Source organism: Erpetoichthys calabaricus, chromosome 9, assembly GCF_900747795.2.
Source record: "Erpetoichthys calabaricus chromosome 9, fErpCal1.3, whole genome shotgun sequence".
Classification (NCBI taxonomy): domain Eukaryota; kingdom Metazoa; phylum Chordata; class Cladistia; order Polypteriformes; family Polypteridae; genus Erpetoichthys; species Erpetoichthys calabaricus.
In genome coordinates, this window is record NC_041402.2 from 182,942,079 (window position 1) to 182,958,291 (window position 16,213).

At 39.7% G+C, this 16,213-nt stretch overlaps 1 protein-coding gene across 3 annotated transcripts in view; it reads left to right on the plus strand.

Annotated features, from left to right (window-relative positions):
• Positions 1 to 15,868, plus strand: part of LOC114656928 (gelsolin-like) — a 36,991-nt gene extending 21,123 nt beyond the window's left edge. For all 3 annotated transcript variants that reach the window (XM_028808556.2, XM_028808559.2, XM_028808557.2), the window contains 6 exons: positions 5,572 to 5,742; positions 6,020 to 6,194; positions 6,375 to 6,496; positions 6,940 to 7,017; positions 13,945 to 14,005; positions 15,101 to 15,868. In XM_028808556.2, coding sequence (XP_028664389.1) covers positions 5,572 to 5,742; positions 6,020 to 6,194; positions 6,375 to 6,496; positions 6,940 to 7,017; positions 13,945 to 14,005; positions 15,101 to 15,270 — 777 coding nt within the window. In that variant the 3' untranslated portion in view covers positions 15,271 to 15,868. The remainder of the gene's footprint in view (positions 1 to 5,571; positions 5,743 to 6,019; positions 6,195 to 6,374; positions 6,497 to 6,939; positions 7,018 to 13,944; positions 14,006 to 15,100) is intronic.
• The last annotated feature ends 345 nt before the right edge of the window (positions 15,869 to 16,213 follow it).

Below are 16,213 nucleotides of genomic sequence, written 5' to 3' on the forward strand. Positions count from 1 at the left end.
TATGTGTCAAAACAATTTTTCTAATTTTGCACCAGACTTTGAAAGCCCTTGATGATGTGTGTGGTAATATGCAGGTTCATCCCCAAAGCAAGCTAAATTATACAAATCGGCACACAAGATCATGGCCCCAAGTGTGTATTAGCATGCATATCTTAATTGCATTCAATATCCCTGTACAGTAATCCCTCCTCCATCGTGGGGGTTGCGTTCCAGAGCCACCCACGAAATAAGAAAATCCGCGAAGTAGAAATCATAAGTTTATATGGTTATTTTTATATTGTCATGCTTGGGTCACACATTTGCGCAGAAACACAGGAGGTTGTAGAGAGACAGGAACGTTATTCAAACACTGCAAACAAACATTTGTCTCTTTTTCAATAGTTTAAACTGTGCTCCATGACAAGACCGAGATGACAGTTCTGTCTCACAATTAAAAGAATGTAAACATATCTTCCTCTTCAAAGGAAACGGAGGAAAGCAAACAAATCAATAGGGCTCTTTGGCTTTTAAGTATGCGAAGCACCACGGCACAAAGCTGTTGAAGGCGGCAGCTCACACCCCCTGCGTCAGGAGCAGGGAGAGAGAGAAAAACAAAGTCAAAAATCAATACGTGCCCTTTGAGCTTTTAAGTATGCGAAGCACCTTGCAGCATGTCGCTTCACGAAGCAGCTGCACACAAAGTAGCAACGTGAAGATAATCTTTCAGCATTTTTAGACGAGCGCCCCTATTGTCTAGGTGTGCGAACAGCCCCCCTGCGCACACCCCCTACGTCAGGATCAGAGAAAGTCAGCGCGAGAGAGAAAGTTGGGTAGCTTCTCAGCCATCTGCCAATAGCGTCCCTTGTATGAAATCAACTGGGCAAACCAACTGAGGAAGCATGTACCAGAAATTAAAAGACCCATTGTCCTCAGAAATCCACGAACCAGCAAAAAATCCGCGATATATATTTAAATATGCTTACATATAAAATCCGCGATAGAGTGAAGCTGCGAAGCGCGATATAGCGAGGGATCACTGTATATCCACACACAGGTGGTCACAGATGCAGACTTTATTTATATAGCCAGCATATTACCCTGAAGATAATAAGCAGGGCAGGATTGGTGACTGACAACAATGTGACACAGGTACACTGAGCTCTTTATTCCCTGAATCCCTGAAACGTGTTACACTTTGGAAAGAAAGGAAGCTGGAGGTTCCCATAGTATGGATAAATAGAACCTTCCAGAAAATTAAAGAATGGGATCACACCATGGAAGTTTTGAGACAATGGAAGAGTAAATGAGACTTCAAAACCTGCGGGAAGATGATTCATCTGAAAATATAACTGGATAACCCATCTGTCCATTTTTTTTAAACCTACTTTATCCTGAGCAGGTTAGCAGGGATGCTGCAGCCTATCCAAGCAAGCATAAGGTGAAATCACTGAAGCGTGCGTATGTGTGTGTGTGTGTGTGTGTGTGTGTGTGTGTGTTGTAGTGAACTGACAACAATTACATGCTGCTTAGTGCAATATCCTGTCTTGTGTGTTCCTGCTTCTACTGTTGCCTTTGAATATTTAGCTTATGGTTTAGCATTAGTATCAAGGGGAAAATGACAAAACGCAATAGCCTTTTCCACTTTGTGACTTGTGTTAAAGTCATGACGTCGGTTATTCTCGGACATGGCCTCCTACTCCCCACTAGGGCTGAGACACTTTGTTCTCTGAGGTAGGACAAATTCTTATTTTGGTATGATTTTAATGTGGTTCTTGGGAGTAATCCTATGATGCTCGATATATATGGACCCAGGGTCCGGGTACTGCATGAATCCGACTTGAAATTTTACCATTTAATTTTGATTGACTGATTTGTTTAGAAGTACCTTCCTTGCCTGCTTGCTATGTAGGTATTTTTATTTACTTGTTGAACTTAAAGAGAAATAACTCGTTTTGTGGCAGCTAACTGTATTTTGTGCATGGTTTTTCAACAGCATGGTCATGGAGGTGTTTCTGATGCCATGTAAGACTTGTATATGGCATCCCATTGACCATTACTGTGGTTGCCAGCACTTTATTTTTTTGTGTATACATTTGTGGGAAATCGCAAAGTGGGAGCTGTACTTGCCATTTTGCTTCTCTGAACAGAGTGGTATTGGGTAGAGGAGGTTCTGTGAATGTGAGTAGGTTTTAATACAGTTTGCAACAGTATTTTTATCCATATTCAAATGCCCTGTTACCATCCAAAAGGAACAAAGTTGAGAAAGCAAGTTGGAGAGTTTAGACCATTGACAATGACATAGTGTGTGATGTCTGAGGCTGCTAGTGTTCGTAGGGTGGCATTAAGAAAGTTGGGGGGGGGGGGGGGGGGGTGTGTAAAATATAAACCAAAAAAAATCCAGTGGTGTTCTCCATGTATGAGAATGTGGATGGGGAAAAGTGAAAGGTCTGGTGAAGATGGAGCTGAAGTAGAGATCTGTATTGGGTTTGTTGCTGTGCATGATTGGAATGACGATGGTGACCAGAGAAATATGTAAAAGATTGTCATGAGAACTCTTTATTGATGACGACGTGAAGTGGAAAGAGCACAACACCCGGAAATAGAAAGCTAATTTGGATTCCAAAATACTCTGCAGGGAAGGACCAATGTTGTTGATTGGCAGTGAAAGGACAGCAGGTGTGAAAGAAATGGACACACAGCTGTGTGGCATGTACAGTAGAGGTATTAATGATGAGTGGCACTGTCGCTGAAGGGTAAATCTTATGAAAGCTGTGTGAGGATTACTATTCTGTGGGCTTGGTTGATGAAAGCAGTTGTTGCTGGAAAGACTGGAGATGTACGTGATCAGATGGCATGTTGGCTATAATGCAGTCTGTGAATTTTGTGAAGAGGATAAACTGACTAGGGTGGTTTGATTGCATTATTTAGCCATTCACATTGGTTCTTGGGATGTGCTTGAAACCCTAAGGTGTATCTTCTCTTCTGAAGCATCCCTTAAAATGAAGCCCACTGTGGCTTTTCTCCCCTCTGAAATGTCTTCTCTCTCAATAGAAAGTCCACACAAGGACAAGAATTTGGTGGCTTTCACAAAGGGAGTGCTCCTTTCTACAGAACAAAGTATTTTCTCTCTGCCTTGGTAGCAAGGAAACACTGTAAATATCCTGGATTTCCTACTTGGTCGTAGTTGCTTACCAGGCAAGATTTGAGCTCTTTCGATATTTGGGTTTCCTTTTTATGAGAACTGCTGTCGTGAATCCATATGTTTTGACTGCTGATCTTGGATGTCCTCGGATTTTTGGCAGATAAACGCAGGAGTGTTGCATACTTTATCTGCTCCCAGTCAAGCTAGTCCTTTTGTGTTGTCAGTGTGGCATTGGAAAGAGACCAGTGTCCATTAGTGGAAGTACACAGGGCATTCCAACAAATGCAGATAGCTTTAACAACGGTGAGGGTTGAGTGGGAGAGAGAGTTACAGGAGACTAGATGGTTTTCTATTTTGTGCCTAATATGATGCTGGTATAGGATTGGGCTTCAGGTGACCTTGTGTGCTGGATAGCAGAGTTTAGATGGTAATGGTTATCAATGGTTTATCAACAAAGCAAATATTTTTGAAGACTTAGTCCTACAACCTTGTTTCTTAATGTCTCCTCTACTAGCCTTTACTGCCTAATATTTAAGGAAAATACAATTTTATATACGTGTGTGTGTGTGTGTGTATACATATATGTATGAGGTCTGTCCAGAAAGTGTCCAGCCATGTAGTATGAAAAATGGATAAATGTATTGAAGTAGATGCACAAAACATTGCCCATAAAACAATGCCTTGGTCCCCTTTTAATGTAGGCACCTTGGTACCCTGCACAGTTCTCCCAGCGTCTCTTCCACCTTTCAAAACACTCGGCGATTCCAACAAAGGAATTTGCAATCAGCTGCCTTGTTGTGTTCCTGAATTTCCAGGACTGTCTGAAATTTTGGGAAAAGCTAGAAGTTGGGGGGCGGGGGCCAAATCACCTGGGTGATTTGCAGTTTCTCCAAAAAACTGCACGAGACATGATGCATGAGTGGGCCTTTGAATCGTCCGAATTTCTGCAGACGAATGTTCAAGCTTAATACAAAATTTTGATGCAGATTCGTTGCTGTATTCGCTCAGTCATTTTGAATGAGATGGTCTCACAGTATGTATGCTCCCTCAATGGCATCCAGCGCTCCCACTGACTTGTCTAGTGTGTGTATGTATATATGTGTGTGTGTATATATACACTTCAGTTTTCATGTTTTAATCAGTTTGAAATGCAATGAATAACCTAAAATGGAGCAAAGATGAGCAGTAAACTGCTTGTAGTTTTAAACTGTTTTTTTAGGTGAGCAAAAACTGAAAAAGTAGTTTTCCGTTATTTCCAAATGGGCCTTCTTCAGGGAACAACTAATAGGTTACAACCCACAGATGTTCTGCAGCAATTAAAGTAAATTAAGTCTTGCAAGTTGAAGCAAACAGTTTTGCACTGGTATCCCAACTTCTGTTTTACCTAAAAACCCTGTCTGTCTGACTTAAACCAGAGTTAGAACAGACTCTGTGTTACTATATAAAAATGGCAGCGACCACAGTAGTGTTTCTATTTGGAAGATTTCAATTGCCACATGTTGGTAGCTTTGTTATGAGGGGTTAGCACATTTTTAGTGCAGCTTTGCATCATGTGAGCTTGGCTGTCAGCATCTGCATTTAATTTTCTTCTGAAGAATACATTAATTTATGAAAAGCTGCCATTAATAAAGGTTAATCCAGTTGAGGGAGGTGGTACAGATTTAAATTTCCACAGCAGTGTTTTTCTCGGGATAAGAGTGGACATTTGTTTTAATAATCCCAAAAATCCATTTGAAGATCTGAAAAACAGAAGACTTTTGTGATGTACCCCCACTCACTAAATAGGCACAAATTTAAATCGGCAATATCTAAACTGCATCACAAAACAGTGGCATGTCTTGGCCAACTACTTTCTATGCGCTTAGAACTATTTTCTTTTGAATTGTGGAAAAATATCCAACAAAGGATATTCCACTTTTCAAGCAGAGTAAGTATTAATCTGCATCTTGAGATTACACCGACACATGTTTCTGTGAGGTTGGCCTTCTTTTTATAAAGACGCAGCTGTGCCTCACCTCATTGCTCGTCCTCCCCTTCACTAACCTTTAAGCTCCAGTTGTGTGGCTTCACTTTGAGAAGTCATCTTGCAGCTGATGGCATTAATATATAAAGTTAATACTAGTATAATAGACTGTGCGTGTAAGCTAAGAACACACTCATATCTGTTAACACAATGCAATATTGACTTCATGTTGGAACTGGAAGGATAAAGTCTGCAAATTTGAAACTGTCACTTGCTTCCTGCAGAACCCAAGGTATTGTCTTCATGATTTGGACGCACTGAGTTCATTCACCGGTCTATTTTTCCACATTCTTTGTGCTTTAATTTTTTTTTTTTTCTTTTTAGAGTAAAGGGAGTTTTGTTGGTGCACTTAGTAAACAATGTTTTGGTCATTTTACTTTTAGTAATCTTACCCTCTTTCTTCCCCCCCCCCAATGCCGCCTGAAAGGTACGTGTGATCCAGGGCAAAGAACCTGCACACCTGATGAGCATCTTTGGTGGAAAACCAATGGTGGTGTACAAGGGAGGCACATCCCGTGATGGAGGGCAGTCTCCCCCAGCTGAGACCCGTCTTTTCCAAGTGCGATCAAACTCTACTGGCTTTACTCGTGCAGTAGAGGTGAATATACCCTTTTTTGTTTTTTAGATCTGTTCAGACTTAATGTATTTTAATTCTCACCCAAAATAGAATGGAATGATTAGAACATTTGCTATTCTAAGTGTGTGTGGGGCAGGGGTGTATATGTGGTAAATGGATTTTTTTTTTTAATTGCCTGTTGGGTACACGGTCTTTGGTTTCTAATCCAGTTTGCGGTCGTGTGTGTGTGTGTGTGTGTATATATATATATATATATATATATATATATATAATATAAAATATATTTTGTGCATGTCAGGTGGATTCCACGGCTTCCAACTTGAACTCCAATGATGCCTTTGTTCTTGTAACTCCGGATGCCTCCTTTACCTGGTATGGGAAAGGTGCCAGTGATGCAGAGAGAAATGGTACCCAGCAGCTTCGGAGTATTCTAGGAATATCTGCTTCTGAACTCTCTGAGGGTAGAGAGACTAGTAGGTGTCTTCGTTTCTTATACCAGCCAAAGGCCAGCAAACCTTTTAAAAACTGTTTGATTTGAGTCATTTTAAATCTACATGGAATGTCTTATGGCACAATTCTTAAATCTGACATAAAAAAAACTGTGTGCTCTATTCCTACACTACACTTTATCCCATTTACTTATTTACTTTCAGATCAGTTTTGGGCGGTGTTGGGTGGAAAAGCTGAATACCGTACCTCCACACGACTGAAGGACAAAATGGACACCCATCCTCCTCGTCTGTTTGCCTGCTCCAACAAGACGGGCCGCTTCATAGTGAGTGTGATGTATTTTGTTATCTTATTATAAATCTGCCTTCCTGTCTCAGTTGAATTTTTGTCTTGACCACTTTTTACATTTGTGAGTAGTCACAATTGCCAATGTGGCCACTTTGGTGATTTTTAAGGCTTGGACAACTCTAGTCTGCATTTGGTAGGAATAGACAGGCTAAATTTAGTGCCATGCAGAGACTTTGGAGAGCAAGTATGTTTGAAGTAAAACGCCAATCCCATCACTGAGGAATATGCCATGGCAAAAAGAACGTGGTGGAGGGTGGGCAGCATTCATAAGACCTGCTATAATCCGCTGCATATGTATTTGACGCTAGAAAACCTTAGAATATTTGTTTAAATATCAACACTGAAAGATTACTATTGGATTTTTTTTTACCTTGGTTGCTTTAGACTTACTTAATGGATTTCATTTTATTTGATTATTAGATTGAAGAGGTGCCTGGGGAGATGACACAAGATGACCTAGCAACAGATGATGTAATGATTCTCGATACTTGGGAACAAGTAAGTGGTCTGTTTTAACTAACTAAGAAAACCCAGCTGAGCAAATCCACACGTCCGTGACAGATTTGGGCTTTTGTACGTCGGTTTTCCTTGCTTTCCCGTTTTTTATAATTTTGTCACTAACCAGTAATAATTGCACTGCAAAACAGTTGAGGGCACACATTGCAATACTGATGTGACTGCTTAATAAACGTAGAATGTTAGAAATGACGACTCTGCTACCTTGTACCTTGAAGGGAAAGAAGGCCATTTTAACCTATTTTGAAAATTGCAATTCTCACGGTCAAGTGCTTAGAGTGCAATGGAAGACTGTGATGCTCAGATATCGACAGCCTGCTGGTTAAAAAATCCCAAACTTGATAAACTATTTTAACAACGGGGAATGTTTTTTTAATTTAGATTTTGTCAGCACCAATGGAGATGCAAGTAAACTGTTAAGTGCTTAACCAAACGCAAGCAATTTTGTATTATTGGGGCAAGTATTACCTAAATTTTAGACTCCCCGAGTGTAAAAAGCAAAATACTTAGAGTTCCACTTTCTCTTTTATCACATCTGCCTTTTGTTTGTGGAGAATTCAGAACTTCTTAAATTAAGTAAAGAACACTTTAAACATCTGCCAATTGTGCTTTTGATACTAGAAATTCATGGACTAGCAATCTAGAAATCAAACCTTTTCATTTGAAGTGTGTGCATGTGAATAATAAACAGTCCTATGAAAAAGTTTGGGAACCCCTCTTAATTCTTTGGATTTTTGTTTATCATTGGCTGAGCTTTCAAAGTAGCAACTTCCTTTTGATATGACATGCCTTATGGAAACAGTAGTATTTCAGCAGTGACATTAAATTTATTGGATTAACAGAAAATATGCAATATGCATCATAACAAAATTAGACAGGTGCATACATTTGGCCACCTAAACAGAGATATGACATCAATACTTAGTTGAGCCTCCTTTTATAAATATTACAGCCTCTAGATGTCTCCTATAGCCTTTGAGTGTCTGGATTCTGGATGGAGGCATTTCTGACAATTCCATACAAAATCTCTCCAGTTCAATGTGATGGACAGCTTGCTTCAAATCATCCCATAGATTTTCGATGATATTCAAGTCAGGGGACTGTGACGGCCATTCCAGAACATTGTACTTCTCCCTCTGCATGAATGCCTTTGTAGATTTTGAACTGTTTTGGGTTATTGTCTTGTTGGAATATCCAACCCCTGCGCAAACTTCAACTTTGTGACTGATACTTGAACATTTATTCTGAAGAATTTGATGCTATTGGGTTGAATTGATCCAACCCTCGACTTTAACAAGGGCCCCAGTCCCTGAACTAGCCACACAGCCCCACAGCATGATGGAACCTCCACCAAATCTGACAGTAGGTAGCACGTGTTTCTCTTGGAATGCGGTGTTCTTCTTCTGCCATGCAAAGCGCTTTTTGTTCTGACCAAATAACTCAATTTTTGTCTCATCAGTCCAAAGCACTTTGTTCCAAAATGAATCTGGCTTGTCTAAATGAGCATTTGCATACAACAAGCGACTGTTTGTGGCGCGAGTGCAGAAAGAGCATCTTTCTCATCACCCTGCCATACAGATGTTCTTTGTTTCCAATTGCGCTGAATTGTAGAACGATGTACAGATACACCATCTGCAGTAAGATGTTCTTGCAGGTCTTTGGAGGTGATCTGTGGGTTGTCTGTAACCATTCTCACAATCCTGCTCATATACCTCTCTTGTATTTTTTTTGGCCTGCCAGACCTGCTGGGTTTAACAGCAACTGTGCCTGTGGCCTTCCATTTCCTGATGACATTCCTTACAGTTGAAACTGACAGTTTAAACCTCAGAGATGGCTTTTTGTAGCCTTCTCCTAAACCATGAGACTGAACAATCATTGTTTTCAGATCTTTTGAGAGTTGCTTTGAGGATCCCATGCTGTCATTCTTCAGAGGAGAATCAAAGGGAAGCACAACTTGTAATTGACCACCTTAAATACCTTTATATCTCATGATTGGACACACCGGTCTATGAAGTTCAAGGCTTAACGAGCTCATCCAACCAATTTGGTGTTGTAAGTAATCAGCATTGAGCAGTGACAGGCATTCAAATCAGCACAATGACAAGGGGACCCAAATTTGTGCACAGCCAGTTTTTCACATCTGATTTAATTTCATACAACTAAATACTGCTTCACTAAAAATCTTTGTTCGGAAAACACCGCAGTACTCCTAGGAAATGAAAGACAGACCACTGGTATCATTTTTGTTGAAAGGAGAGTCGATTATGCAGGCTGAGAGGGGGTCCCAAACTTTTTCATATGACTGTATGAAAGCAAGTTATTCAAAGTCTTGGCATATGTGGAAGTTGAAATTTGTAACTGTAATGCATATTTGAATATATCCAAAGTTTAGAAATGAAAGGAGGAAAACCACATTTTTAAAACTGATTGTGAAAAGTGCTTTTTTGTGGTAGCTTTGAAAAAAATGTTGGTGCTGGTTTTGTGAAAATTTTAAGGAAAGAGTGGACCAGAGACTGAGCTATGAGAAGAACTACTATCCCAGGAATCAATGCAGCCGTTACAGGGCAGGCTGGCCATGCATGGCTACCTAACCAAACCAATGTGAATGAAAGCAGGCAGGACTGGGCAGTGGCATGCAGTCTGGCTGTAGACATCCTAAGTTTTCTTAATTGTTAGCAATCTGTGCAAAGGGCCAATTGGCCATCTTGCTTTTTTCCTACTTTGCTTACAAACTAAAAAAAAAAAAAAAAAAAAGTTCTTTACCATCCTCAGTACTGCCTATGTCCTGGGTGCCATAACATTGATAAAGGAGCTAAACCTGATGACGCTGGAAATAGGAGGTTTTTCTAAATGGCTAGTTTTGTTCTGATAGAACAAAGTGTGACTTGAACACTATTTTTAAAACTGGTTATGTACAGTGCATTACAGCAAAGTCCCCTCAAATATCAATTTCCTGGAATTGCTGTCATGTCATTTCAAGGATGAAATCCCTAAACTCCAGGAAAACTGTTTGCTTACCAGTTTTAGAATTCCTATATTGAGGTCACGGCTTTCAAAAATCTGTTGTAATTGGTGCATATCCGCTGTTCATTGTATACACTTCCTGAAAGGTGGTCCTCTATCCCAACCACCACCATATCCTTTGTAAACTGAAAATGGATTGGTTTACCCCATCTTAGGTGTGGGCATGTTTAATGGCAGATTTTTTTTTTTTTTTTTTTGAATGGTGATCAGTCACCCAATAATGCTAATAGTTCGAACTGCATCCTCCTATTAATAGTATCGGTACATATTGTTTCCAGAAGAAGTAATGCCTACCTCCTTGGATTCCAATTACATTAATTAAAAGCCTTGAAATGGGAATGGGGTGCGAGTCCATGGAGCTTCATGTCCACACTTGTCAAGTGATAATTTGGTTTCTTTTCTGTGAAACACCTCCGCACCAACCAGATCGATACTGATTGAAGGCTTTGGGCACCTTTTGAGAATGACTTTGAAAAGTCACGTTAGAGTAGCCTGTGCAAAGAAAAGCTGGAAAGTAAGAAGTGAGGGATTAAGAACTGGAGCATGTGGCAGTGGTGCCATTTTCTAGTAATAACCGGAACATATCTGGATCTCAGAATGTTGTATGTGGTGTGTTTTTTCCCTAAAGCCATTGTTCGATTTATAAACCACTTCATGAGAAAATCCCCTTAAGTTACAGGTAATGAATATACACTGTAGGTATAAACTGATGTGGGCTGAAAGAATTGAGTTATGTCTTGGTGCTATGTTACAAGAAACATTTAACACCGTGTCGTGGCTAAAGTAATTTTTATATCAGTATTTCGGATATTTTAAAAAAAATTTGGAGAGCAGCATTCACTATGAAGTTTGTGCAGTACTGTCTGCCATCGTAATTACTAAACGTCTCTTTTTAGTTTCACACCTGCAGTGTTGCTTTAATCACCGCACGCTCACTAGACTGGCAGTCCTCTGGTTTAGTCCTGGATGCTCCATGTGGCTGCAGGTCTTCAACCTAACTTATTCTTTCAGTTGGACTCCTATGTTAAATAAAACGTCTTTTTTTTTTTTTTTTTTCTTTATATTTTAATCAAGCCAGAAGTTAGACTGGCTATTCTGAATTTTTTAGTGAATGAGGCAGGAATTGAGGCAAAAGAATTTTTACTAATTGGTTGTCTGGTTAGTTTTGCATTATTTACTAGTACAGGTACTTGTCGACTTACGACCGCGATTGGTTCCGACTGACTGGTTGTAAGTCGATCTGGACGTAAGTCGGCCTATGTTAATTTAAGGTAAGAATATTAGACTGGGTAATAATATTGTAATCATCTTAAAGTAATATTTTATCAACATTTTCTTACTTTCTAAGACAAACACAGCATACTACAGTACAATTTGTTTAATATGTGGAAAACGTACAAAACAAGAAATACTGTACTGTACATTTAATTCCTGGCACCACTGGTGCTTGGCTGCGGGTTGTCGATATCGCCTTCATCAGATCAGGCGAGGCTGCGGACGGGGTGATGGGAGGAGTTGCTCTTTTCATAAACATAGTGAGCTTCGTCTGAATTGTTTTTTTTTTTTCTCTTCATAAATTTCGCAATAAGGACGAAATGTGTTGCGTGCCATCCGTTCAATCCTCGCAAATCGTTCAATATTTGGGTCCATTTTTTCAAAATGAGCGAGGAGTTTATTCAGTAGATAAATCTTCTGACAATCCCTTTGTGGTGAACATTCTTTGTGGCACCTCCTCCTCTTCGTCTTACTCCAATTCTCTTGTTTCTTCTTCCGCCACTCTTTCTTCTTCCAATTCTATCAGCTCTTCATTCATAAGTTCACCTGATTCCCGGTCTAGCAACTCCTCGACATCTTCCATTTCACATTCCAATGAAAGGTCTTTTGACAGTTTCACTATTTCTTCACGAATCTCATCAAGTTCTTGTTCACTGTTAAATCCAGCAAAAGTATTTACATAACGCTTAACACACTTCTTCCATACGCCATTCATACACTGTGAGTCGACATTTCTTGCGGGGAGGGCTTCTGTTTTCTCTGATCTGAGTTCACCTCTGTTATAGCGCGTCTTTATTTGAAAAGAGCAGTGTCATATCGGGGCGAGTGTGAACGCTAACTTTGACAAGCACTATAAATTTACAATGGTGGTTAGACGTAAATCAAATGTATGTTTTTATTGTATAATATTAACAATAACCGCAGCTCTCTACTCAAAGCGGTAAACTCGAGAAGCTGCTAGCATCGAACCCAGAAGCTCTTGATTGGGAGTCAGCAGTTGTGTGTGGGAACTGTTAACATTTGAATGTGATGATTGTATATAAAACTTGTGCATGAACGAGACTGGGATAACTGTGGATGTGGATGTGAGTGGTGTGTGTGACTGAGAATGACTGGTGTGAAGCCTGAAGTCCAAATATCAAATAAACACTTTCACAAGTACAAGTATAACAGAACAAGTGCGCTTTTATTCAAGAAGAAAAAAGAAAGCAGGTTGCGGTAAGCAGTTGATGCGACTGCTTGCGTAGTGCAATTCTAAGAACTGCCCAATCAAGAGCTTCTGGGTTTGATGCTGGCAGCTTCTCAAGTTTGCCGTTTTGAGTAGAAAGCTGCTATTAGTGCTAATATTATAGGGTTATATGTTAGGGTTATATTATTATCGAAAATTGCCAAAACAACAAGACACAAACACACGTGGGGCAACACTGCTGCGTATATTTTTACTGCTGCGTAGCGAGACTTGAGAGTGCAGGAAACTGGCGCTGCCAACAGCTGGCAGGGGAAACAGTCAATCGCGTCGTAAAGTCGAACAGTCGTAACTTGCATAGGTCGTATGTCGACGAGTACCTGTACTTGCACAAGTAACGCTAAAATACTGCCCACTAGCAGTCTGGGTAGCTTGCCTTGCTGCCTGCTATGCTTGTCATTAACTGTCTGTATTCAAATACAATTTAAGAGAGCAAAAAAAGTGAATTTACATGAAAACTACAAAATTAGGCATCCAAAAAAGGACAAAAATACACTTTTTAAATGTAAATCTACCAATAATGCACTTTTATGAATGCAAAATACATTTTTTTTTTTTTTAAATGGAGGTCAATAAAATTTGTTAATTGTGAAACTGGTTAGAACAAAAATCTTGCAGCCACAGGAGACCCCTGTCCTGAACCTAAAATCCTTTTGAACTACAAACACACACCTTAATAAAAGTATGTGTGTGTTTACTAATCATATCTGAACCCAAGAGTTCTGGGCCTACTTCATCTCCATGAACAAGTAAAGAATGATCTAACAATTAAGATCTGTTGGCAGAGATTAAGTTGAAAAATTAGACCATTTTTACTACTTGATAAACTTTGGATTAAAATTTATTATAAATATGGACTTTTCCTACTATGCTATGCTTCCAAATACTACTACTGTGGATTTTTGACTGTCCCTGAAACCAAATAAAAAAAAACTGAAGTGCGCTAAATATGACGCTTACATGGACTAACAAACCTTGCATCAAATGTTGATTTGTGTTTTAATGCAAGTACATTCTTTTCATTAAGACTGCATTTACATTATCATTTTTAATCAAGGTTTCAGACATTTACTTGTTTTTATAATTTCAATTATCAAAAATCTTTCTATAGGGGTCTGCAGTATCAAGTTTAGAAATATTGATTAGATGAAAACCATTTGAGAGTTTGTTGTTAGGTTTTAGTAATGCTATTTTTCAAAGTAAAGAAATAATGGCCTTTGTAGCATTCCAATGTGTGTTGCCTGGAATATGAAACCTGGCAGAAGATGTTGGGACACTCTGCTGTGTGAGGGGGGAGCAGAACCTGCGCTCTACAAAGATTCTGTAAAAAAGGCTTACCCAGTCTCCTTTTCACCTCTGTTTAGGTATTTGTGTGGATTGGAAATGAAGCCCAGGAAGAAGAAAAGAAAGAGGCCATGGCATCAGGTAATCGGTTGACTTGGAAATGTTCTGCTAGATTTTTTGTCCCAGACTTCCAAAAAAAAAAAAAAAAAAATTTACTGGTCTTTTTTCCCCCTAATCTTGGATTGTAATGTCCTACTCAAATGACCTTTTTGTTTAAATCTTTAGATTCTTTTTGCACTCCATATTCCTGGGAATTCAGGGTGCTATACATAGATGGGGGTGGAAAAACTGGCTCAACCACAAGGAAGCAAAGGGTTATGGTGCGAGGAGCCCTTATAGAATTGGAGAATGTTATTTTTTTTATATAGAGATAAAACATATGAGAGGGAGAAGATAGAGATATCTAAGATATAGAGATGGATATTATAAAACTTGTGCCCCTTAAGGGTCAGAGTTGGGGCTGCTGCCATTTTAAATAAAAAAGAAATAAGTGATCTGGGAAGGAGCATATATAAATTACATGGTTTAAATTTCACACCAAAGTAGGTGGAATGGCAGATAACGGACAGTAGAATCTGCTGAATCATTAGATGGACTTGAATGGCACACAGACCTGATTTATACAGAGGATAGTTAATGTAATGTAATACAGCGTTACACATAGGAAGTCCATGTCAGATCGAAATACAGAATAGGACGTCTGGAACTTGAAAGTACCCCCTTATGACAATAATGTAAGAGTCCAAAGCCTTGTGAAGACAAACAATGTTGGGTCTTACAACACTATGTATGTGGTACAAGTCGAGGGAGGTGCTGCTTTATAACGCACTGCTGAGGCCTCACCTGAAGTACTGTGCAGTTTTCATGTCCAGGCCACAAAAGACCTAATGGTGGTAGAGCAGCCAGAGGACAGCAACTGAGCTGATTCTGAGAGCTCTGAGGAGAGTGAAGGAATCTGAGATGAATAGGTCACATGACTTAAGTTTTGTAATCGTAAAAATGAGTGCAGTGGATGTAAGCTGTTAATTCAAAATGAGCTCAAGAACATTAGGACAAACATGGAAACTTGTTAAGGGTAAACTTGGCACATACAGGACTAGCAGTCTTTTTGTTGGGCCGAGTGGTCAGTTGATGTTTTGTGGTGTTCCAATATTTTTTCTTTCGATTTCCCGACAGCTGTGCGTTACATTGAGACTCACCCAGCCAACAGAGATCCCCGCACGCCAGTTGTGAAGATACAGCAAGGTTTCGAGCCACCAACATTTACTGGCTGGTTCCTCGGCTGGGACTATGACTACTGGACAGTTGATCCCCTGGAGAGAGCTGTAGCCGACCTGCACATGTAATTTTTCTGGACCCCAAATGGCTATTGCCTTTTTTTTTTTTTTTCCTTGTCACCCTGCTGCCTTACCCTGGAGCTTCAATTTGAACCCTGCCGAGACCATTTTGAGGGATGTGGTACAGATTTAAATTATTTCCACAGCAGTGTTTCACAGGATAAGGGCGGGCATCTCTGTTAATAATCCCAAAAATCCATTTGAAAATCTGAAAAATACTTTTTTGTGATTCAGTTTAGATTGTGCCGATTTTTAAATTTGTACCTATTCAGTGAGTGGGGGGGTACACCTCCAAACAGTGGCATGTCTTAGCCAGCTACTTTCTATGCACTTAGAACTATTCTTTTCTTATAAATTATGGAAAAATGTCCAACAAAGCACTGAACACTTCAGGTTTTTGAGACATGGAGTAGGAAAACTAGTCTTCCAATTAATAAGAAATAGGAAAGCCATATAAGTAATTTTTCACGTATGATCTTTGATCGACTTGTAAACTCTTTAAATAGCAGAGAAGGTTATCCTGCAAGACCACCTTTGTTTCACTGCTCAAGTTTGCACAGTTTTGCTAGTGAAGCTTGTTTAACCCAATAAAATATTGTGCTGAATTGCATCGCCATTTGTGTCGTCTTGTATTTGACCTGCTCAGAGGCGTCGAGTTACCAGCAGTTTGGATCTTTAGATAAAATGCTTTAAATGTCTACAAAGTGCTCTTGGGAGGGGACAGTGGTGCTGATTTAAACGGTCTTAAACACCTTAACCACTATGGGGCCCAAACTGATACCTTTTATCAGCGTAACGTCTTTAAAGGCTTTTGATCTGACAGACTCTTGGTTGTGGTTTTAAATGGTGACAAAGTGCTAATGGGTGAGGTGCAGTTTCTGTGCCAGGGTGCAAAACTCTGCAGTACTTGCTGTGTGTTGGCCGCCTAGCGGCCCTAAGCAGTATAAAGCCA